Source organism: Ictalurus punctatus, chromosome 6 (assembly GCF_001660625.3).
Source record: "Ictalurus punctatus breed USDA103 chromosome 6, Coco_2.0, whole genome shotgun sequence".
In the NCBI taxonomy this organism is placed as follows: Eukaryota; Metazoa; Chordata; class Actinopteri; order Siluriformes; family Ictaluridae; genus Ictalurus; species Ictalurus punctatus.
In genome coordinates this window covers 21,732,538-21,757,886 of record NC_030421.2, presented here as the reverse complement: position 1 = coordinate 21,757,886, position 25,349 = coordinate 21,732,538, and the positions used below count along the sequence as shown (strand labels likewise).

At 38.6% G+C, this 25,349-nt stretch overlaps 1 protein-coding gene across 18 annotated transcripts in view; it reads left to right on the top strand.

The window, feature by feature from the left end:
* Positions 1-25,349, top strand: part of mycbp2 (MYC binding protein 2) — a 72,622-nt gene that overhangs the window by 26,558 nt on the left and 20,715 nt on the right. For 10 of the 18 annotated variants that reach the window (XM_053681005.1, XM_053680998.1, XM_053681001.1 and 7 more), the window contains 35 exons: positions 868-987; positions 1,208-1,289; positions 1,474-1,591; positions 3,452-3,656; positions 3,761-3,914; positions 4,205-4,377; positions 5,238-5,363; positions 5,519-5,646; positions 6,151-6,242; positions 6,608-6,742; positions 6,851-6,934; positions 7,021-7,117; positions 8,041-8,233; positions 8,347-8,621; positions 9,049-9,270; positions 9,584-9,775; positions 10,663-10,869; positions 12,496-12,633; positions 12,742-12,920; positions 13,051-13,193; positions 13,271-13,371; positions 13,515-13,733; positions 13,856-14,078; positions 15,004-15,122; positions 15,362-15,449; positions 15,859-15,908; positions 15,996-16,168; positions 17,637-17,781; positions 17,867-18,073; positions 18,164-18,219; positions 18,292-18,407; positions 19,934-20,031; positions 20,563-20,679; positions 21,237-21,377; positions 24,448-24,672. In XM_053681005.1, the coding sequence (XP_053536980.1) occupies positions 868-987; positions 1,208-1,289; positions 1,474-1,591; positions 3,452-3,656; positions 3,761-3,914; positions 4,205-4,377; positions 5,238-5,363; positions 5,519-5,646; positions 6,151-6,242; positions 6,608-6,742; positions 6,851-6,934; positions 7,021-7,117; positions 8,041-8,233; positions 8,347-8,621; positions 9,049-9,270; positions 9,584-9,775; positions 10,663-10,869; positions 12,496-12,633; positions 12,742-12,920; positions 13,051-13,193; positions 13,271-13,371; positions 13,515-13,733; positions 13,856-14,078; positions 15,004-15,122; positions 15,362-15,449; positions 15,859-15,908; positions 15,996-16,168; positions 17,637-17,781; positions 17,867-18,073; positions 18,164-18,219; positions 18,292-18,407; positions 19,934-20,031; positions 20,563-20,679; positions 21,237-21,377; positions 24,448-24,672 (5,141 nt within the window). The remainder of the gene's footprint in view (positions 1-867; positions 988-1,207; positions 1,290-1,473; positions 1,592-3,451; positions 3,657-3,760; positions 3,915-4,204; positions 4,378-5,237; positions 5,364-5,518; positions 5,647-6,150; positions 6,243-6,607; positions 6,743-6,850; positions 6,935-7,020; positions 7,118-8,040; positions 8,234-8,346; positions 8,622-9,048; positions 9,271-9,583; positions 9,776-10,662; positions 10,870-12,495; positions 12,634-12,741; positions 12,921-13,050; positions 13,194-13,270; positions 13,372-13,514; positions 13,734-13,855; positions 14,079-15,003; positions 15,123-15,361; positions 15,450-15,858; positions 15,909-15,995; positions 16,169-17,636; positions 17,782-17,866; positions 18,074-18,163; positions 18,220-18,291; positions 18,408-19,933; positions 20,032-20,562; positions 20,680-21,236; positions 21,378-24,447; positions 24,673-25,349) is intronic. The other 8 variants (XM_053681006.1, XM_017469492.3, XM_053680999.1 and 5 more) reach the window with 7 other exon arrangements.

The following is a 25,349-nucleotide window of genomic DNA, read 5'->3' as shown; positions in this document are numbered from 1 at the left end:
TTTGTTAAATAAGAGTAATCAAGCTGAAATGTGCATATACTGAGTGATACTTATTTATCTAACCAAGATCCAGTAGTGTTTGGCAGGGTCTGGCTAATACTCGCACAACAGAGTTCACACAAGCAGATGGTGTGATTTATTACAGGTACATTTGGCATGTGAAAACTGTAGGAGGCATTTCATCACTTTTTAAACAATAAATTCCACTGCATCATCATTATGAGTAGTAATACAACATGGTTCTATTAGGAGTAATTTATTCAAATACAAATACTTTATGAATAGGCATGTCATGTTTAAATACTGTTTCACAACCTTGCTGGTGGTGGATAAAACCTGCTGCTACATCTAATGTCTATATTAGCCATGATGTTGAGAGGGGAGCATGCCTGCCTCCATATTCATATTTAAGGCATGCTGTCTTGCCTGCTCATTTAATTAATTAGTTAAGTATGTACTGAGTATTAAGATTCTCATTCGTCTTGCTGCTTTTGATCAGGGCCGTGACAAACTTCTGTCTGTGCTCCTCTCTTTTGGTTTTAATGAGCAACCAATTATCAATATTTTTATTTATTTATTTATTTATTTTTGATGTTTGAAATGCCTCCTAAAAGAAACCCACCTAATTAGGTGTAACGTTTCCGTATGTTTGGTTTTGTTGTCTGTTTCATCTAGCATCTTTTAGTGTGTTTCTTTGGTCTCAATTCACGCTGCATGCCTTTTAATCGTTCATTTCATCGTTATTCTTGAAGCTCCAGTTCTGAATCTCTTTTCAGGTGACCGATTGCCCTGATCTTTCTCACTGAATAAGGCATCCATCTATGTGAGGTGGTTCTCAACATTATCAAACTGTACTTTGCTTTATAGATGGTAGCAGTGAGCGTGGGGACAAAGATGCAAGTAAGATCACTACCTATCCTCCAGGAGCAGTGCGCTTTGACTGTGAGCTCCGTGCGGTGCAGGTCAGCTGCGGCTTCCACCACTCCGGTAAGCTGGAGCTACAGTTGACTAGGCAAACAGATGCTAATCGAATAAATGTATTGATTTGACTTTTGTTATATGAAATAGTAGAATTGCACAGCACTGTTAGTTATGTTCCCATTGCATCACATTATATTATTCACTAGTTACAAATTGCATTACTTGTATACACAGCCCAGTACATTCCTCTTTTGAATTTAACGGTGTGCTTACCTCCCTTTCACAGTGGTGCTAATGGAGAATGGGGATGTGTATACATTTGGTTATGGGCAGCATGGACAGCTTGGACATGGAGATGTGAATTCTAGGTAATAACGATTAAGCTTTAATATGATGTTATTTTATGTGTAAATCTTTATTAAGCTTAAGCTTTAATGTTATTTTATGTGTAAATCTTGTAAGTATAAGACAAACTGGTCTGACCCAGCATGTTGACCTGTGGCTTTTATGTTTTGTTTTGTTTTGTTTTGTTTTGTTTTTTGTTCCACAAAGGGGGTCTCCCACTCTAGTGCAAGCTCTCCCAGGTCCCAGTGTTCAGGTTACAGCAGGCAGTAACCACACTGCAGTGCTTCTAATGGATGGACAGGTCTTCACTTTTGGGAGCTTCTCGGTGTGTTGATCAATTACTTTGTCACGTTTACCAATTCCTATTACAGCATATTAAGGCATTTTGAAATGTCTTGAATGAATAACTGAATGAATAATCAGTTATGCTGAATAATATAGTAAGGCTCCTGTCTTCATGATTATGGTGAAAACACGAAAATAAAAATAATGCATACAGTCACATCGTTGTATATTACAGGGCAGCACTGAAATTTTCATAGTTTATATTTCATATCAGTATTTTAGTGATGGAAATAACCAGCTTGCTAATATAATTGCAGCATGCGTGCTTTATGTATTCTGATACATAGATCTTACATCAACTTTTAGTTGTAATGTTGCCATAGTGGAGACTTTGTGATGCACCGAAAGGAAAAGTCTCGGTCGAAACCGAAAATTCAGGACGCACTTTGTCGAAAACCGAAAATGAACTTCTTTTTTTTTTAAACCCATTTAAAAATATATTTTTTCATAATTGTGTTAGACTTTTTAAATTCGTTTAATGAATTTAATGAATCTGAATTGGAAAAACTACAAATCAATAAAATGATCACCCTTTTATTGAAATGAACACACCAAAACAAAAACAATATTAAATATATAATTCTTAATTCAGTTCAGTAACAATCAAATTTAAAAGACTTTTTTTTTATTTTTTTTTTATATCCAATTATCCAAATAATGTAACGTTAACTATTACGATATGCAAAACAGCAGTCAAGTAATGAACTTAGCAGCTCTGGGCTAGCATCTTGCAAATACAAAAAGTTTAAATATGCTACACAATCATTTTAATGAAAACAAGAGGCAAAACACAGAATGGCAGAGTGCCTCTGTTCTGTCGTTGTTGTTTTGCTGTACTCTGCATATTGAACGGGATGTCGTGTTTTCAGGTGGTGTAATCAAACCTGTCGTGGAAAATGCTTTGGCACCGTACCCCCTCTTGAAATTTCTGCTGAACAAACTTGATGTCCTTATCAGAAAGTTTGAAGTATGTCCAGACCGCTGACATGATCACCCTTTTCCGGGTAGCGCTGTGATGACCATCGACTAGATTGAAAGTGAAATCTGAGTACTGAGCACTGAGGGGAGGGGCGAGGCATGGCGTTATATATTTTCAGCTCAAATTTTTGATCTTTTTTCTCTTTCGGCCAAAAACCGAAAATGCCGTTTTCTGCAGCGAAATTTCGGTGCATCCCTAGAGTCTTTGATATAAGTGGAATCATTTGTATTTTGAAAGGCAACAATTCCAAATCCCCAAATGCAGTCAGTAACTAGGCAGGTGGTCAAAGGTAGTTATGTCAGGTTAACACAGAAATGGACAAATGGTGAATGACAAATATAGACAGATTACAGAGTAAGGTTCTGTCATACACCCTGAAACAATGGCACTGTCGCCAAGGAAATCACAAAGCACAGACTGAAGGAGGAGTTGTAATAACAGTCTTACATAATTATGTTAGTTATAATATCTTCTGTGCACAATGACATGGTAAGTGATTGATAATATAAATCAAATAATAAATAGTTTTTTTAGCTGTTACTGATAAAAGAATTCAGTCGGTTCTAATTAATTTTTATGATGGAAATAGTCTATTTGTACAGACGTAGGATTGTAAGAGCTGAGATGAAACTTTTAGCAGCTAAGACAGGGTCTCAGCAGGTCATAACGCAATTTTGGATCTTAACCCAAAAGTGAGAACGAAAATCCCATCGTACCAGCAAATTTTAAACTTAATGCCCTGACGCATCATCGCAAATCGGTTGCTTTATGAGCAAAAGTGAAACGGATTGCAAACAGGAAGAATTACGCTTGTGCCCACACAAAAATATCTCTAATGGTTTTTTTGCTTTCTCGTTTCAGAAAGGACAGCTTGGCCGGCCCATTGTAGACATGCCGTACTGGAACGCTAAACCTTCGCCCATGCCCAACATCGGAGCCAGGTACGGTCGCAAAGCCACATGGATTGGTGCCAGTGGAGACCAGACCTTTCTGAGGATTGATGAAGCGCTAATCAACTCACACGTCTTAGCCACCTCAGAGATCTTTGCCAGCAAACACATCATTGGTACAACAATATTGGAATTTGACTGAATTTTGCTTGAAATATGTTCTAATTAGAATATTCCTGCGTGTCCTGGATTAAACGGATTTATGATTCGATCTGCTTAGGTTTGGTTCCTACCTCTGTATCTGAGCCACCTCCCTTCAAATGCCTGCTGATCAACAAAATGGATGGAAGCTGCCGGACCTTCAATGACTCAGAGCAGGAAGATCTTCAAGGCTTCGGCCTCTGCCTAGACCCTGTATATGACGTCATCTGGAGGTAAGGATCTTATTACATTCTCTGGGCTTAGCTAGTTATCTTAGTAAGAATATGCTGATGTCAGCTGTGAAATTAAAAAAAAAAGTAACAAACACTATAACTAACCGTTAAGCATGTTAGTGGCAGATGTATATTCTTGAGAGCAAAATAATCTTTTCTTTATTACATGAATCCAGATATCAGTAAGAGTCTGTATATGTTTTTTAGTAAATAAGAGTCAGTATATCAATGTTTGTTTTATTTTATTATTATTATTATTTTCATCATTCATAATCAACTTTTCCCTCCAGGTTTCTGCCCAGCACACGAGAGATGTGGTGCTATAATGCTGTAATTGCAGATGCCCGCATGCCCACAGCCACGGACATCCAGGCACGTTGCAGCATTTTGAGCCCAGAGCTGGCACTACCCTCAGGATCCCACTCTACCACCACACGCTCCCACGGAGCCCTTCACGTCCTAGGTACACCAAGACCTCATCAATCAGAGTCTCTACACTGTCTCTCTATCCCCCTTTGTCATTCTGTTGTCCCTGTCGCAACCATTCCAGTTGCTTCACTTCTCTGCAAAACCTTCCTTATCATTATTATTATTCACTTTCATTTTTCAGACAAAATTCATAGTGACATCAATGTGAATCAGGTATTGCAACATTGCTGAGATCTTTCATTTTACACTTGGGTGGATAATAGTGGGCTAACCAAAATTATCAAGACAGAAGATTGTAAGAAACTACTGATGATGGATAGAAAGAGGAATCCAGAGTAATGGAACTGATTTCATATGCTGCGGTGGTATGCAGGAGGTATTGTGTATAGATGGAAAACTGACTACAGGGAGTGGTTTTTTTTTTTTTTTGTTAGTTTTTTTTTTATTTTTTAGTCAGAGTACAATTGCTGTATAATTATGCCTTTTGTGCTGCTTTTGTCTTTGAGCACCAGACTTCTATCTTTCTCATTTTTGGGTACACATAAATAGCTTTTCATATAAGTTTTTTTTTTGGTAAAGCTTATTGTTTTTTTGTAACTGTCATGTCCTTTGCTAAAATCACTTTTCAGAATATTCCAAAAATTTCTAGTCAGTTACCTCACATTTGGTTTTGAGATTTATCTTGCTGAAATGGCAAAGGCTCACTCTAGGATAAGCTGATTGTGACCAAATTTGGAATAAATCAGAAACTTTATTTGATTATTTGAAGTGGACTTAATGATAAGGCTTCAGCAAAATTATTACAATGGAAAAATAAGAAACATGTCTATTATAAAGCGGTACTCGTGTACGTTATGATGCTATTCCTGATTCTCATGGGTAACCTATTTGTAGGTTGTTTGGATACACTGGCAGCCATGCAAGAGCTGAAAATGGGTGTGGCTAGCGCTGAAGAGGAAACCCAGGCAGTGATGAAAGTTTATTCAAAGGAGGACTACAGTGTGGTCAACCGCTTTGAGAGTGAGTACACATTCCCTTAGCAGATCCAACACTGAGATGCTGAATGTTTATCCATAAATAACTAATGAAGTTTATTTGCGTCATCGCATCTACAGAATATTTTTAATAGTATAGATGATGAAAGTTGCAGTGTGTCAATACTGTTGTGTGTTCAGGTCATGGTGGAGGCTGGGGTTACTCTGCCCATTCTGTAGAGGCCATTCGCTTCTGTGCGGACGCTGACATCCTGCTGGGGGGTCTGGGGCTATTTGGAGGCCGTGGGGAATACACTGCTAAAATTAAGGTAAGTTAGTCTTTAGGATCAGAGCTGCTCCACTCCTCATGCTAACAAACAACCATATGTCTAAAACCACACCTTATTCACTATATAGTGCATTATTTTTTTGTAGTGCACCATTTGTATCATGTTTAAGTGCAGCTCATCCTGTATTTAAACAATCATTTTCATATGCACTCGTAATCCTACAAAGCACTCTAACAGATACTGTCCAAACAGTGTAAACAAGAAGGCCACAATGCACAGTGCTGTTTAAAGATGATGTGTGACTGTAGTGAATGGAATGTTGATTTGAACACAAATACAGTCGAATGATGGCATAATATTTGTGATTGTGTTTACCTTATGAAATATTCTAACTATGTAGTGTACAATTACTATTACTATGAATTACTATGGTAATGGCTACTATTACTGTACCAATAACTATGGTAGAATAAGGTATCACGTCAAACACAGCACATGTATATCGTATTATTATACTGTTGATGACTGGTTGCTTTCTTGCAGCTGTTTGAGCTGGGACCAGATGGAGGTGATCATGAGACAGATGGAGACCTATTGGCTGAGACAGATGTTCTGGCCTATGACTGTGCTGCTAGGTACTCCTAACATAGATGTATCTGTTAATCTTTTACTAGACTAACAGAATTCTCTCTCCACTGGAAGGGAACATGTCACAGCTAAACAGTTTGCCCTAGAGCTAAAACTAAGGCAGAGGCTCACTTGTATATTTGTCAGTTTTAATGAGATGCAGCTGTTCGAGGCTATAGGCTTGTGTGTCCTAATCTAACATACCTGTATTACTATGTAGTTTGTATATGTTAATGAGAAGTGTGATCGCTTCCATGACATAGACATGTAAACACTAGTTTTTTATCTTTGAGGAGGATAGGGTGAGAGGTATAGGCCTTTTTGTTATTATGAAACATTTAAGAATGACTGTACATTTTGCATGTGTTTCCAGGGAAAAGTATGCCATGATGTTTGATGAGCCAGTGTTGCTTCAGCTAGGCTGGTGGTATGTGGCCTGGGCAAGAGTGTCAGGACCCAGCAGTGACTGTGGCTCACATGGACAGGCAACTATAACTACTGATGATGGGTACATCTTAATTTAAAAAAATATTTAATCAAAAATGCAGCTTTTTCAATCTCCGTGTTAAGACTGTGAATTATTATTTGTAAAGTATCTATCTATTTGATTTTGCAGTGTGGTGTTTCAGTTTAAGAGCTCCAAGAAATCAAACAATGGTACTGATGTGAATGCTGGTCAGATACCGCAGTTGTTATACAGGTAAGTGATAGATGTGTTCTTTAAACTGAGATTATTTTCTATATGTATTCTTAACACACTTAACTGATTTTATTGCATATTTCCAGGTTGCCATCTAATGATGGTAATGCATCAAAGGGAAAACAGCAGACCAGTGAACCAGTTCACATTCTGAAACGCTCTTTTGCCAGGACTGTCTCAGTGGTATGTTTGTACAAGAACAGGCATATTGATTGGATACTACAAATCAGTACAGCTACAGTAACCAGACACTTAATTTGCCAATCAAATGATTACCGGTTTTGATTAATTAAAATATGAATGAATAATGAATAGTAAATGAGTTTATTATGTAGAGCTTAGATTTGTTTTGTTTAAACTTGTTACCACAGTGCTAAATTAGGAAATTGTAATAATTTGGAGAGACAATGAGTATGGAACTTCACAGAATAGGCTCAAAAGCTCAGCTGGGTTAATATACGGGAGCATGCTAAATATAGTAATTATTAGATGATAACTAAAATTTCATCAAAATGCCGAAATGAAATGTTTCTGTATTGAAAGTAGGAATGTGTCTAAATTAATCACCACTCTTGGTGAAATTCAATATTTTAGCTAACCAAATGATCAAATATCTCACTGTAGTATTATGTGATTTTGTTCATTTAACACAAACTGTTTTTGGTGGACAGGATTGCCTGCCTGCCTGAAAATCTCCTTTGAAGCCCCCAACACGCCGCTAACAGAAACCCAGTGAAGCCAGGCTTCTTTGGGTTCTTATGGCAGATTCAATTAATTTCCGTTTTAATGGCAGCAAAGATTAACACTCAGTGGACAAAAGTGCGCTTGTCCCGCCCACATGCACCATTTTATTAGAACATAATTTTTTTTTAAAATCGGGGAACAAGTTAGATATGTTAATGTCATTTTTAAAACTATGTTTAATAAAAACCTTCTAATACCTTTTCAGTGAGTAGTCTGTTTTAGTTTTGGAATTCAAAATATCCTGAAATGTAAATTGAAATTTAATAAATGGAATGAAAGAGCAATTCTTTAAGGCCACAAGAATCAATTGCTAGTCATGTGCTTTAATTCTCTAATTGTTGGTGCATCTGTTTTCCTCTCAGGAGTGTTTTGAGTCTCTGCTGAGTATCCTTCACTGGAGTTGGACCACTCTAGTGCTGGGGGTGGAGGAGCTGAGAGGACTAAAAGGCTTTCAATACACTGCCACCTTGCTGGACCTGGAGCGTCTGCGCTTTGTGGGAACTTGCTGTCTCCGCCTGCTTCGTGTCTATATCTGTGAAATCTACCCAATCTCTGGTATGAATATAAATTCTACAGAAAAATTCCCTAAACATATAAATAAGATGTCAAAGGCACACAGACTGTAAACTTTTATAATCCTAACTCTGCTTGTGCTCTGTCTTCCTCAGCCAGCACCAAAGTAGTTGTTGAGGAGTCGAGCAAGTTGGCAGAGTGTGTGGGTAAGACACGCAGCCTGCTGAAGAAGATTCTTTCAGAGGGCATGGACAACTGCCTGACCAAGTTGGACAATGATCCGCAGGGCTACCTTAGCCAGCCCCTTACCTTGCTTGAAGCAGTGCTGCAGGAATGCCACAACACATTCACAGCCTGTTTCCACTCCTTTTACCCTACTCCTGCCCTACAGTGGGCCTGCCTCTGTGACCTGCTCAACTGCCTTGACCAGGTAATCATTTTGGTTAAAAGCCTCAAATAGTATTTCCATTGTTTTTAACCTCAGCGCTGATTTATTTAACCTTTTTCAAAATTTGCTCTGTCCGTGAGAAGCTGAACTGTTTTCAGGCCACAGAAAACAAGCTACTTGACAGATTTAGGTCTCCTGTCTGTTCAGATACAGCCTCAGTGACATGCATGATGTTTTAATTTAGAGGTTTTACTTTTGAAATAAGACGCACTGAATTCAGATAGAGGATCTTAAAATCGAATTCTTAAAATTTATTGGAATTCTGCCCTCCCCTTTTTTAAAAAATATTTATTTACTTAAAAAAAATGTTTTAACTGCATTGCATTCAATTTAGAATGGCCATTTACTGTCCTCCTTATCTGTCATGATTAGCTGTCATTATGCCTGAAATTCACCCCCGATCTTCCAGGACATCCAAGAGGCGAACTTCCGCACCTCAAGCAGTCGTCTGCTGGCGGCTGTAATGTCAGCGCTGTGCAACACATCGGTGAAGTTGACCTCCATCCTGCCTATTGCATATGATGGGGAGGTGCTGCTGCGCTCACTTGTCAAACAGGTCAGCACTGAGAACGACTCAGCCCTTGCTCACCGCTTCCCCCTGCTGGTGGCTCACATGGAGAAACTCAGCCATGTAAGAGCCTGTTTATGCCTCCATGCAAGTACATACATGAGTGCTCGGGTTTTTATTCACTATAACGTAATGCAGTAAGTCAGTTCTCATCTTACATAGCATCTTACTTAAAGCCTCTGTAACTGAATGGTGATTTTGCTAACGTCTTGTTTTAAGCAAGCAGTTACACAGCTGGACTGATGATGATAATATTGTAGAATATGTAAAATGTATTATTATTTTTTTATCATAATGGCTTATGAGTTGATAGAAATTTTACGAACATTGTTCTTAACATAATAATGATATGCCTTGTTTGTTTGATTTTATGTAGACTGAAGAGAACTTAATGGGCATGACGAGTTTCCGTGAGGTTCTGGAAAAAATGCTGGTGATAGTCGTTTTACCTGTGAGAAAGAGTCTAAGGAAAGAGATGGAGCTTTTTTCCCCTCATTTGGTATCCAACACTTGTGGCCTTCTGGCCAGCATTGTCAGCGAGCTCACCGCCTCTGCACTTGGCTCTGAGGTTAGAAACCCATATCTATCTCACTCACCTCTCTAATAGTCCATTTGTCTGTCTCAATGTCTTTCTATCCTGCTCTTTTAGTCTCTCCTTTGTCCTTTATTGTCTGTCTTTATTCCCTTCTCTCTCTTTCCCAGAAACATACAAGCATACTCCCTCACTCTGTTGGGATCCAACTGAGCTCTGCGTCACTCCTCTTATCTTATTACAGCAGCCTGATGGCCATAAATAGCCTTTTCTGGTTCTAGAGAGATGATATAATTTTGTTCAGCACATTTATCCCGTGTCTCCATTTCTCTTGTCTTTTGGATACGTATGTAGTAGAAAGCTGAGTCATGGGTAAAGATGTGTTCTCCACAAGGCTGTAATAGTCAGTCTAGTCTTTGGTCTTTTGTAGTATATCTCCCTATCAGTGCCGTTGACTTGTTGTCATGGCAACTGGTCAACCACAACATGTTTTCTGTGCTGGCTGTATAGATTTGGTGGAGCATTAGTTGTTTTTGTAACTATTTTCACAATTTTCTCATGTTTTCCCAAAGCGTATGAGCTGAGCTGAATGACCACAATACATGAGCCTCATTTTCCTGTTCATTGTTCTGTAATCATCGCTCGTGCAGACAGTAACCGCCCTACCCTGCCCTTACATTTCGAACTACACTACTGCCACCCAAAGGAAAGCAGTGTAACATCACTGCAAGTTCATGTTTATTATGCAATATGTTGTGCATCTATTGCAGTATTACTTTGATGACCTTAGCTATTATACATATTGACCTATAGCCAACCACAAGTGAGTTTAAATGATGAAGGAAAATGATGCACTTTTAGTACAAATATATTGTTAAAATTAAATGAGAATTAACATTCTCGGTTACAATCTCTTTGTTCAGGTGGATGGGCTGAGTTCACTACACTCAGTGAAGCCCACTCTCAATCGTTTCACTAAGACCAGCCAGGGCCGCAGCTGGAACACGGGCAACGGCTCCCCTGATGCCATCTGCTTTAGTGTGGACAAGCCAGGTGTGGTGCTGGTGGGTTTCTGCGTCTATGGGGGAGGAGGCATCCATGAGTATGAACTGGAGGTTCTTGCAGATGATGTAAGAGCTTCTTTTTTTTATGCAAAAAACTGTAATAGCCAGGACTATGTCAGGGGTTTTGTATGAATTCTATTGTTTTCTATGAATAGAAGTAATGGAAACATTCTTGTTTGTTTTTCATGGAAACTCTTAGAAATGTAAAGGTTTACAGCCCCAATTCCAAAAAATGTCAGACAGTATGCAAATGCAAATAAAAAGACAAACAAAAAGTCATTTGAAATGTCAGTTCACACTGTACTATATGGAAAATACCTTATTACCATATTATTTGATGTTTTACTTTGTATATTTTCAAAAATAAATTAAATTCACTCATTTCAAATCTGATGACTTATACACACACCAGAAAAGTTGGGACCACTGTTTACCACTGTGTAGCATCACCTTTTCTTTTAATAACACTTATTAAGCGTTTGGACACTGTAGACACCAGTTGGTTAAGTTTAGCAAGTGGCATTTTCCCCAATCATCCATTATGCATTTCTTCCGCTGCGAAACTGTACGGGGCCTTCGTTGCCTTATTTTGCACTTCATAATGCGCCACCCGTTCTCAATCAGAGACGAATCAGGACTGCAAGCAGGCCATGCTAGCACCCGCGCTCTCTGCTTATGCAACCATACGCTTGTAATCCGGGCAGAATGTGGTTTGGCGTTGTTCTGCTCTGGATAGCAGCATATGTTGCTCCAAAATGTGTACATATCTTTCTGCATTAATGGTGCCCTCACAGATGTGCAAGTTACCAATGCCATGGGCACTGACACACCCCCATCCCATGACAGATGCTGGCTTTTGGACCTGATTTTGATAACTGTTTGGATGGTCCTTTTCCTCTTTGGCCCGGAGAACATGACTGCTGTTTTGTCCAAAACCTATTTGAAATATTGAGACTGAGCATAGAGACGTCAGCAGCGCTTCTGGAAAGTGTTGATGTATGGCTTCTGCTTTGATAGTAAAGCCTTACCTGACAAAGGTTTATCAAAATATTGTCAAGCCCATGTCAGGTTATCCATTACAGACTCATGACGGTTTTTAAGACCGTGATGTCTGAGGGATCGGAGATCACACACATTCAGAAGTGGTTTTCGGCCTTGCCTTTTACACGCTGAGATTTGACCGGATTCCTCGAATCTTTTAATTATATTGTGCACTGTAGAAGGTGAAATGCCCCAAATAATACCGATTTGTCTTTGGGGAATGTTGTTCTCAAGGTGTTGGATTATTCGCTGATGCATCTTTTGGCAGAATGGCGAGCCTTGACCCATCCTTGCTCTTGAAGGAGTAGGCATTTTTTGCAGGCTCCTTTTTAGATTAGACGATTGCCTCACCTGTTTCACATCACCATCTTAATTCAACTTGTCGCCTCGCTATTAGTTTTAAATTGCACCTGTCCCAACTTTTTGGAACGTGTTGCATGCATCAGTTTCAAAATAAACAATTTACTTTCAAAAAACTATGCAGTTGATTAGGTAGAACGTACTTTTTTTGTTTAAATACAAGTCAAAGTACATTTACAAATCACTCTTCTTTGTTTTTATTAGCATTTTCCATACTGTCCCAACTTTTTCTGAATTTTGAAAATGTAAGAAATTGCCTATTATTTAATGCATTTTTGCTACATCTTTCAGGCACAAACAGAGCACCATGGAGACTCGGCACATTCCCACAGATGGACTTCTTTGGAGCTGGTTAAAGGAACCTACAGCACTGATGATAGCCCTAGTGACATTGCTGAGATTCGACTGGACAAAGCTGTGCCTCTGAAGGTCATTTCATTGCTGGCTTAATCTCAACTGAAAACTTTGTCACGTGATCTGTATTCAGAGACAAAATATTTGCCATTCAATTTCGCTCCTGATATGTATCTTGTGCAGGAAAATGTGAAATATGCAGTACGTCTACGTAACTATGGCAGCCGCACAGCTAATGGAGATGGAGGGATGACCACAGTGCAGTGTTCTGATGGAGTGACCTTCACCTTCAGTACCTGTAGTCTTAGTAGTAATGGCACCAACCAGACCAGAGGCCAGATTCCTCAGGTTCTGTACTACAGGTTAGGCATTTCACCTCTGTGTCCAACTTTGTGATCAGACAACATTGTAGTTTAAAGATCCTAACTATCTGAAAGCAAATATAGCATATCATTTGTGTTGCTAATATTGTTTTTATTTTTTGTGTCACAGAAGTGAATATGATGGAGATTTGCAGTCCCAGCTGCTAAGCAAAGCCAACGAGGAAGATAAAAACTGTAGCCGTGCTCTCTCAGTGGTTAGTGCTGTGGTACGGGCAGCTAAGGACCTCCTGCACAGAGCCTTTGCTGTGGATGGTGAGAATACAACTTTGCCATTATCTTGTACAATAATTTTATGGAATGATGATGATTAATATTTTTTTATTTTGCAGTTGAGGACATCCCAGAGTTGCTGAGCTCCTCCAGTCTTTTTTCCATGCTGCTTCCCCTTATTCTGGCCTACATTGGCCCTGTGGCTGCCTCTGTTCCAAAGGTAAGAAACTTTCTGATTTTGACTAGCAGACTTTTTAGAATCATTTGCATCATTTTCTTTGCCATACATTGTAATGCTTTTTTGATATCGAAATATTCCTTTTATTCTTAATGTCTGTTGTAATTTGTGTCTGCCCATGTCAGGCTGCTGTGGAGGTGTTTGGTTTGGTACAAGAGCTTCTCCCTGCTGTGTCTGCGCTAAACCAGAAGTATGCCCCACCTGCCTTCAATCCTAACCAGTCCACAGATAGTACTACTGGAAACCAACCTGAGCAGGGCCTGTCCGCTTGCACGACCTCCAGTCATTATGCTGTCTTAGAGAGTGATCATCCTTACAAGCAGGCTGCTGTCACCCAGTACAAGGTAAAGATTTGAATTCCTGTAAATAGAAAAGGGAATTTAAAAAGGAAAAATTCAGGTGCTTCAGTAAATGTAGATATTTTACAATGTTCTGTTATTTTTGATGAAAAATGTCTTCTTTTTAGGTGTCTTTCCCAGACTGCGTTCGCTGGATCACCATCGAGTTTGACCAACAGTGTGGAACAGCTCAGCCAGAGGATGTGCTGAGGGTTCTCATTCCCACCCGAACTCTGCATTTCTCCAGCCTGAGTGTAAAAGCACTCGCTCACGAGACCATCAACGCTTGGACTGAGCTCAAGAAGTTCTTTGGATCCAGTGGCTGGCCCAGTAGTGTCCTTGTACTGCCAGGTAGGAGTTCAGCCCCTGTGGTACTGTTTTTGTTTTAAAACTGAGAAAGGTGCAGGTGATGTCATGTGTCTGTGGGAGTATAGTTAAGAATAAGACACAACAGGGATGGAGTAACATATGGGTTTACAAGTTAATTAGTAAACTTTTCATTTAAAAAATGGGAATTACTAAACTTATAGTTTGGAACACCTCCCTAAAAATGTGTAATAAGTTAAATTTAAAGTCACAGTAGAAGTATGCAAACTATTACTAGCTATTAAACTTTTAAAACTGTAAGGGCATTTGTCAAATGACATACATGCAAACGTTCACTACCTGTCAAAAGTTTGGAGACACTTGACTGAAATGTTTCTCATGATCTTAAATACCTTTTGATCTAAAGGTGCATGATTTAAATATGTGAAATCGGTGTTGTAGACAAAAATATATTTGTGCCTACATAATCCTTTCTTTCATTAGAAAACTAACATTTTATTTACAAAAAAATTGTCTTTTAAATGGATGACTTGGAGCGAAATATTCCGAAAAGCAGCCCATAAGTGTCCAGCATAGGTAGGAACTCCTTTAATACTGTTTAAAAAAGCATCTCAGTGTAATTCCTTAAGAAATTGGTTGCGAAAATCCCAAGAATACATTTCTGGAAATTCTACACAAAAAGGGTGTCTACACTGAAGATGCTAATATATTAAATTATTTTGATTTATTATGGATTTTTTTTTTTATCACAGCATAATTCCCATAGTTCCATTTGCATTATTCCAGAGTTTTGATGACTTTATTATTCTTCTATAATGTGGGGGTAAAATAAAGAAAGAAAGAATGAGTGTGTCTAAACTTTTGATGGGTAGTGTAAATAAATAAGTAATGTGTATTCACCACTGTTTGCCATCATAATGTCATGCATTTTTCTCATTTGTAATACAAGGTAATGAGGCCCTCTTCTCCTTGGAAACAGCATCAGATTATGTGAAAGATGAGAAAGCCTGCTTCTATGGATTTAAATGTGTGGCCGTGGGGTACGAGTTTAACCCTGGCTCTGATGAGGTAATGAATCGTTTTAAGCCTGTTTCGCCAAATTCTTGATTGTAAATCAATTTAAAATATTAATTATAACATTCCTTCATTTCATTCTTTTTCTTTCAATTGGCTTATGTTTAAGGAATAAGGATGCATATATATTAATTCTTTTACAATTATTGATTATTAGGTGTATTAAGGCTGGAATAAGACTTGTACACCATTGTTATGCATATTATCTGAAACTCTTGCCACTTGCATTTTAGGGCATCATTCAACTGGAGAAGGAACTGGCTTATTTGGGAAGTGTTTGTGCTGCTGCGCTTATGAAGAAGGACCTAGCTTTACCTATAGGTAAAATAAATAATAAAACTGATAGGGGATTACAAAATATTAATGTTCAAGTGTTCTATTTCCATTCCTTGATATTAAAAATACCTACGCTGGAATTGAAAGATAGCACTTTCAGTGATGAAAAAAAAAAACAATAAAGAAATAGAGTTAAAGAAAATAAAACACAAAATATAACAGCATTATATTGTAAACATTAGAGATTAGAGAAGTATTATTCTGGTAACATGTACGTTGTGCCGGCTGTGGAAAGTACACATCTAGTGCTTTTTCAAAAGACAAAAAACGTTTTCTCTCCAATTTTTTTTTAGCCCTTTAGCACATTTGGCAATGTGCTAATTAGTGGTGTCAGTTCATAGACAAGCTTCCTATTATTCTTATTAAATGCTCTACATTTCTCCCTGTTCCTAAGGGAACGAACTGGAGGAAGATTTGGAGATTCTTGAGGAGGCTTCACTTCAGGTATTTCATTAGAAACATTTGTAATTAATTTGGCCTTTCTCCAGATATGTAGAATGAAGTTTGGCTTTTCTGATTTTTTTGTTCCAGGTATGCAAAGCACATTCAGGGATCTTGGGGAAGGGACTGGCTCTGTCCCACTCACCCACCATTCTGGAAGCACTGGAGGGCAACCTGCCCCTGCACCTTCAAAGCAATGAGCACTCCTTCCTGGAGGACTTCATCACTTGCGTACCCAATTCAAGTGGAGGACGTTTAGCCAGGTCAGTCTTAAACGTCACAAAAGGCTTGATGACCAAAGACACCACTTCTATCTAATGGACAGACCAAGTGCAGCCATAATAATAATGGGAGCCCGATATTCCATGTGTCAAGGTGCTTGATACATGTATTTGAGCTGACAAACTCATATATCAGTATCTCATTAGTTGGATCAGGTGTCATTGGCTTAGCACAACTATCGATGATAAATTGACGTTTTAGAACTTTATTTGCTTAATAAATTATGCTTGCTGGCCTGGAAAATTGCCACCCATTGCCGTGGTATATTGGTGAATATATTAAAGCGATGACTGTACGGTGCAGTGCAAAAGTTTTAGGCACCCTATTTTTTTTTAGTAAAAACTTTGTTAGAGATTTTTTTTTATGACTTCTACATTATCAAGTTAGTACAAAGAACATTTCAGATTCCAAAACTTTAGTTTTCTAGCACAAAATTAAATGCTACAGAAAAAATGTTTGCATGTCATTAAAGAAAGCAGCATATTATGTAAGAGACCACTTTTCAAACAAAACACAATGAAGGCTGCAGGGTTTTGCTGCAAAAAATAAGAAGCGAGTCCGACAGTCAAAGTTTCCAGAAGAACCGTGGTTGGTTCTGCAACATGCTCAATAAAACTTACAGCTCATTTCCTTATAAAGCTGCACTTATTGTACCAGAGACCACTATTTTTATTTTTATTTTTTGTTGCACAAAATATTGATTTAGTTTTGTTTACTACAGTTTACTGCTCTTTACGGTATTTTTATTAAAATGTAGAAACATTTAATTTCATTATTTTGAAGGCATCTTTACTCTACAGCATTTCTTTGCGTGTGCCTAAGACTTCTGCACAGTACTGTGCATTGTTGCCTTATAAAAATGCAGACCCATTTTTCTCGACCACAAACTCTCTCAACTGTCAAAGCAGGGAGCCTCCTTCCTCTTTGGTTTATGACCTGATTGATGTTTGCAAAAGGGTTGCAGCCCAACTCAACAATTAATGGCCATGTTTCTTAGAGCAGCCTGGTTGTGAACTGGGACATGAAGCGTCTCAGTCTCACTCGCCTCCTAGCAATCCAGTCATATTAATCCGAGTTATTGGAGGAAATGGCAAAAAGCTAGATTTATGGGATCAGCATGGATTTTATGGGTGCATATCTCCTAGCACTGATCAGTCTGTACAGTCTTTACATAGACATGGTGTTTAATGGTGTGTTTGTGGTTGCTCATATCTGAAGCATGTATCAGTTATTTCACTTTGTTATTAGAGAACATGAGTTATGTAAGAGAACAAATTATTTACATCACATTTTCCTTGTGTAACCTGACCATTACTAACATTTGCTTACAAAAAGACAAAACATGATGTTAATGCTGGCTTCATGCAACAGAGAAAATAACAAATGCTTAAGAAAGCTGAGAATCTGAGAATCAGCTGAGAATCTGAGACCTTGTCTCTGCATTTTCAGGTGGCTTCAGCCCGATTCTTATGCAGACCCCCAAAAGACGTCCCTTATCCTCAACAAAGATGATATCCGCTGTGGCTGGCCAACGACTGTCGTAGTGCAGACCAAAGACCAGTATGGAGATGTGGTGCATGTGCCAAATATGAAGGTAGGTCTTCTTTGTGCAAAAAAGGAAATGTATTTTACTGTTCTGCGTTTTTTCAGGAAAAATTATGGGTTTTTTTGCTCGGCAGGTGGAGGTGAAGGCTGTGCCTGTCTCTCAGAAGAAATCTATTCAGCAGGACAACATGAAGAGGTTGCAGCGGCTCCCAGGAAGCCCCTCTAACTCAGCATCAGGCATGGACCTCACCTTTGGTGGCCTGCCAGCACCAAAACTGGAATCCACTTATGAACCTATGATCATTAAGGAGGCTCGCTACATTGCTATCACCATGATGAAGGTTCACTGCTGCTGTTTTGTTTATATGTAGAATAATAATAAGTAACCCGATGCATGTCATATATTTTATATTTGGATTTTTCCCCCCTAGGCATATGAGAATTATTCATTTGAGGAGCTTCGCTTTGCATCGCCCACTCCAAAGAGGTAAATATAGGTGAAAATGTAGATTTATTTAGTTTAATGATGGAACTTTTCTCAAAGCATTTGTCTCAACAGGCCTAGTGAAAACATGCTCATCCGGGCTAACACAGACGGCACCTACAGTGCCAACTGGACTCCAGGTGCTGTTGGGCTTTACACCATACATGTCACCATAGATGGCATTGAAATTGGTAAGAGCTTCTCTGGTATACTTTGCTACCCTTTTATTTCCTAACTCAGTCCTTAGAACCCCCACATGGTCCACATTTTTGCTCGATTCTTTTGCTCTCCCATTCACATGGTATTCAGTGTTCATGATGACTGTTTTTATTTATTGATGGCAGGAATAGAATAAAAATGTGCTCTTTCTGGGTAGAGGTCTGGATTAGAATCCACTTGTGTATATATAAAATGCAGTAGAAGTAGACAGAGCATTATAGCAGGTGGGAATCTTACTGTGTGCTATCATTAAACAATACTATTTAGCTGCATTTCCCCATTCTTTAATGCTCAACTTTCATTTCCGTCACAAACCTGCCACTTCATCCTCAAAGGGAAAGTTGTCACTCCTTAATCACTTTCTAGATTTTTTTTTTTTTCTTTAAATAAATACATTATGCTTTATTAAATATTTTGTATTTAACCATTTTGTCCAGCCATTCATATATTGTTTGAAATTTGAACTTGTGCTTTTGTTGTTTAAAAACTTTGTGATGGCTCACCATTGATTAATGCATTCAGGGTCACTCGGGGTTGTAATATGGGTGCAGCTGCAACAATATGGAGCAGCCGGTTATGTCCCAGTAAAATTGTGCCCGCTCCACTCCCTTCTCTGGTCCACTCCGTTCACGTGCACTCACAACATTATATGTGAATGAGTCTCCGGAACGGCAATGTCCAAATAATTTTAAGCTTTTGTTTGCTATTTTAAAAGTACAACCCCAATTCTGAACAAGTTGGGACACTGTGTAAAATGTAAATAAAAACAGAATGCAATAATTTGCAAATCTCATAAACCCATATGTTTTTTGGGGTTTTTTTTCCCCCGAGTATTTTGAGATACTGGATTTCTGATTTCCATGTGCTGTAAGCCATAATCATCAAGATTAAAACAAATATTTCACTTTATGTGTAATGAATCTAGAATATATGAAAGTGACACTTTTTGAATTAAATTAAAGAGAAAAACTTTTCCATGATATTCTAATTTTTTGAGATGCACCTGTATACAGGTTTTAGAGCAACATATGATTCTATCCAGATTTCATCCCATCTTTACTTATGAGAGCCTCTGCCTCTCTAAGATACTCTTTTTATACCCAGTCATGTTTCTGACCTATTGCCAGTTGCAAAATATAATATAATAATAGTTGCGAAATGTTCCTCCAGCTGTTTCTTTTTAGTAACACTTACTTTTGCAGCCTTTTGTTGCCCTGTCCCAACTTTTTTGAGACATGTTGTGACCATGAAATTCAAAATTACCTTATTTTCTTTCTTAAAATGGTACATTTCCTCAGTTTAAACATTTGGTATGTTTTCTATGTTCTGTTGTGAATAACATATGGGCTTATCAGATTTGAAAATCATTGCGTTCTGTTTTTATTAACATTTTACACAACATTTTCGGACTCGGGGTTGTACTAATTGTTATCTTGTTGCTTTATACAGTCATTAAAATATTTTGTGTGAGTGTTGACCGCAGAGGTTTTTCATGCAGATGCTGGTTTAGAGGTTGAAGTGAAAGACCCACCCAAAGGCATGATTCCTCCCGGGACACAGATGATTAAACCCAAAGCTGAACCACAGCCAAGCAAGGTGAGATTCCAGCTTTCAAGCAGAACAGCAGCCGAACCAGACGCGTTCTAAACCTGATCAATTTGGCAATGCAGGACTTATGATATTGTTTAGATACCTGTTTTTAAATTCGCATTCTTAACATTCTTTATATTTGTTTACTTTCAACTTTCCTGATTGGTGAGCCAATAGGAATGACTGGCTTAAAATCTAAGTAACATTTCTTCACATATTTTTAAATGCAATTATTTGCATTAAGTTTACATGGGGAAACAAGCAACACATCTGAGCAGAATCATTTTCGTTCCTTGCTGCTAGGCTTCCCATTTCTGCTTAAAACCCCTAAAGGCTTGGTGCCATGGCTTGAGGTTTTTAGCTTGGTAAACAAACGTGACTGTGTTGACCATAAACCCTTTCTTACACTTTCTCTGCTAAATACCCCTGCTGTGTTCTTGTCTTTCACTCTTGTGATCTAAGGTGCTTTGCTTTCACCTGTCGTCTGCTTGCTTGTCTCACTCTCTCCCCGTCTCTCTCCCTGTCTGCTCCTCTCAGGTGCGCAAATTTGTCGGCAAGGACAGCGCAGGGCTGCGTGTGCGTAGTCACCCCTCTCTGCAGAGTGAGCAAATAGGCATAGTCCAAATCAATGGCACCATCACTTTCATTGATGAGGTAAACCACAGTAGACTAGGGACACACACAATCTATCAGTAATGTTTTCATATGCTGTCATTTTCCCTCTTGTATTTCTTCTTTGAATCAGAGTGAACCTGGTAAAAGTAACTGTGTAATTCATCTATGGCTCCTTTTTATCTTAAGTCACAAAGAGTGTTAAGCCAATTGAAATCATTGCTGCAGCTTAAAGCTTAAATTTTTTTGATTTGGTTTAACACAGTTCTTTGCATTTCCTTTGCTTCACACAAGCAAGAGACTTTCAGGCTGCAGTTTATCCTTAGCTTTACCCAAAGGCACATTCTTTAATGTTCATTAGGGATCACCCTTGATACTCTCTGCTTTCATAGAACCCAATAGCATTTGCAATATGAATGCAAATGTTCCAGATTCATGCTCTTAGTTATTCTACACAGACATCCCCTGTGTGTGTGTAGAACCTGCAGAATCTCTCTACCAACTCTAGCACTCACATTTTGCAGCCTCTGAGGATCATGCAATGGCTGGATAGCAGTTACAGGAAGGCATGGCTCTGCTCTGTTGCTTGTTTCCCATAGATCCACAATGATGATGGTGTGTGGCTCAGACTGAATGATGAGACTGTAAAGAAGTGTGTTCCCAGCATGAATGGGTACACTGAAGCCTGGTGCCTCTCTTTTAACCAGCATCTGGGCAGAAACCTCCTGGTCCCTGTTGATGTAAGTATAGGCCTCCCCTTTGTAGAACAGCAGGGGCCCCTATGTCATTTATCTGACACTGGAAATGATGCTTTATAGCCTTCGAGGTTAGACCACTGTGCCAGTGTTTATAGTAATGATGTTCTGCTGTAAGTGCATCCAGTAACCAAATCCCTAAAAGCATTGAATGTTGATTACTTTGAGAGCAGCTAAATAATTTATTGCATGTTTGCTCCAGTAGTTTAACACTAAAGCCTTGTTGTGGGCATGTAGTGGCCTGTACTTTGTGATTTGTCCAAAGGGGAGTAGTTAAAAGCCCTATTCTGAGTGCATTAGTTTTAAATGGAGAGGTAAGGTGATGTAATGGTTGCTCGTTTATTTCTGGGATTTTAGTCCCTTTTAAATATGTCATGTGAAGGTTTTTACAGACTGGATGTTCTCACGGCTGGATAAATTCTGTTATCTTTTACCTACCATAAAAGGAATAATATTTATATCCCTTCCAAATTCCCACCCAAACAGTGCTGTTAAGGATTCTGTGATATCCTCTGGGAAAAGAGGTTTCTGTCTTCTCTTTCTGAAACCACACTACCATGTATTGGTTAGGTTTAAAGCTCGGAACAATAAAGATTCCATTTAAAAGGACCGTTCGAGAAGTGACACCTTTTATTGCGCTCCTAGTACAGGTACAACCTACGTATTTCTTAGGTTATGCAACCTAATAATGATCAAGTGCCACCTGTGCTGACACAAGCCTTACAGCACATAGTTATCAGGGTGTGACGATCATGTGTACATTGCGAACATCTCTGGGATTTATACAGAGATCGGCCATCCTCTATACATCAGTCGTAATTGCTACTGACATCCTGCAGCAAAATTATTTAACCAGGTCTGGAAAACATATCCCATTTAAATAATACCAAAGTGTTGAGTTTTCTGTGTAATGTGTTTTAAAATATACTTCAAGATTATTGGTTTTAAAAAACAGTAAGAAGTAGACATCCACTGTTTAAACATATCTGAAGCATTCATACTTAAAATCTATCCATTTGGAAAGAAATCTTCTGAAATGATGTTTTGTCTCTTGGTTTTCTTTTGCTAATGTAAACATAATTTGAGGTTTCTTTGTGAAGCATTTACACTTGTTACAAGACTTTACCATATGAGGTTTGGGGAAAAACATCTTGATGTCAGTGTATGAAGTAGGTTTCATGAAATTATTGGTGCATCAAAATTATGATATTGATAAAGCATTGATAAAAAAAGACTGCTGTCTTATTAATTGTTGTACAGGAACTGTTTAAAAAAAAAAATTCTGATTCTGAGGGAGCTAATTTCTTGAGTTGTGAGTAGTGTTTGTGAGTACGCTTACATTGTGTTATAAGACTATATAATTATAGGACTACATACAACATAGAAAGCACTGATCTTAAAATGGACAAAAAGAGTGGCATATCTGACGTTGCTTCGCTTATAAGTTATGCATGGTTGTGTATTGAAAAGGTTGCATGGACTAATGAAGATGCAAAAACTGTTAGAATAATTAGAATTATCCATTAAAAGATATTGACAGTAAGCTCTTTAAAGCCTGTGTTAGTATTGCTGACATAATTTTCATATTGGTTGGGTCATATGGGTTTCATATGGGTTTGGAGTATTAAGCAAAACTTTTCTAAACAAGTGAAAGTGTCATTGGATTAATTGCATGACTCACTCAGTAAAATTCCCAACCTGAATCTCCCAATGATTGCGGCTTCACAAAGCCAGGCACAAGTACTAGTGAGGCAGTCTGTAAAATGTGTGCTGTGTTATTCAACTGTGCTGCAGTACAGAGACATAACAAGAACATTGGTCACTGGTATAGTTATTTATAAACCGCAGTGTATATCTGAAGGTTGCCGTAAAATGGGTGAAGATTTGTTAGCTTCATTTGTTCAATGGCTCAGAAACCTTCATATCAAACATACTAATTAGGAACCTGGGTTGGTCACAGAGAAGGGACTTTATCAAGATAAAGATGGCTTCAAGATAAAGATGGAACAAATGGCTGTCATAACCCTGCTTTTCTGGACAAAATGCCATCATCCTGAAGGACTGGTGGATTTGAGGAGCTTCATTGAAAACAGCATGACACACCACAGTTTTTTTGGAAGATTGTTTAAGATTGTGTTTAAAAAAAAATATTTTAAGCATTTCTTTGGATTATATTTGGAGCTTAATATTCAGGCCCAGATGATCATGATGGAACTCCTGTAGCTCACAAGCCGTAATACAGGGAATTTCAGTTCTCTTCCAAAAAAGAAAGCCCATGCTGTCAGCACCTTTTCTGTCTAAAGTAATTCTCAAACATGATTTGATTTTCTTACAATTTGTTGCTCAGAGTACCTTTAGTGCTAGCCAAGGAGTCAGGGATATCGACCTTTTGTCTTGGACGACCTTATCTTGTTTCCCTCAGGTGAGTTGTCAAAAGGAGGGACAGATGTATATGGCTTTGCTGCTGCTTTGCTTTCCACCAGTTTTTGTGTTTATATTTGTCTGCTCGAAACCTTGTTAATTTACGGTTAATGTGCCGTCCCACACATGCATGTTTATTTTTGTGAATTATGTGTTTAGGAAGATGCAGCATAATGTACATGGCTAACTAGACTATGTTGAATAAATGTGTGTCTGGTAATATTTCGTTTTTTCATTTCATAAGAATTTCAATCAAATTCTGATTTAGTATTTCACAAGTCATTGGCATGAATTCATTTTGTTTTTACGGTCTTGTATATAAAATCAGCATGCTTGCCACACAGTCAGCCCCACTCTAGTATGCCAAAGTCATTTTGTGTACACATTCAGTTAATCAGAAATGACATTTTAGAGTAAAATCATACGTTTACATCAATACAAAGTACTTCTTAATGATATTTTTGTTGCAAATATGGTCATGGGTAGACACTAGTTACAGTACATTAAGTGTTGTAACTGATATGGCTCCTGCCTAAATGCTGACACTGCAATGAGACCCATTTTAAATGCAGTAATGTAATGTACCTGTTGCTTTTGTGCTTCAGAGATTGACCTATCACCTTTGGTTTTGCAGGAGGCCAGGCCCCAGTCAGATGAGTGTATAAGGGAGACCAATGGCCGCCCCTCCCATGAAGCCCCCATGCGCAGTGTGGACAGGGCTGGCCTGGGTGGCGGACCAGGTCTTTATAAGGTAGTGAAGACGGGACCCTCGGGTCACAACATCAGAAGCTGCCCAAACCTTAGAGGTATCCCCATTGGGATGTTAGTACTGGGGAACAAAGTCAAGGCGGTAGGCGAGGTATGGACTCCCACCTGTGTTCTTTTGGCTGCTAGTAAATCACTACGTTGCCAGATTTCTTGCCTTATTTCCAGTGCTGCCGTCACTGTAATAGCAGTTTCCTTTTCTTCTTCGTGTCCTTTAAGATTTCCTTTTAAAGAAACAATACATTATAAGCTCTTGGTGTGGATGTGTGATCATTCTTTGAAATTCTTACACACAAAAGTAGAAGTAAAACCTGCATGGCTTCAGCTTTTGCTCCTGCTCTGAGTAAATAACATTCCAGTACAACTATTTGGAATGCTCAGTAAATATCGTGTGACAATTCATGGACTCCAATCAAGTAAGCATAAAAAGAAATCTGTTTACTGCAATGTGCAGCTCAAAAACTAAAAGGCTGTAGATATTTCTAAAATGACCTTCTGTGGCCACTTGGAGTATTCCTTTCTTTAGCACATGCGAATGTTCTCCATGGTTTGCCATTGAGGTGGTTGAATGTGCCTCTTCCTGCTCAGTCTTTCTAAAGGGTGTGGTGTGTCATGCTGTCCCAGAGTGCCCCTCTTCAAGTTTTTGTGACTACTGTGCACTTAGCACTGCTGCCCCCGTGTTTCCCTTCCATAATCACATGTCAAACAGAACAGCGTGCTCTGTGTTGAGTATTATATTAAGTGAATGGCACATCAGTTTCTTTAACATTT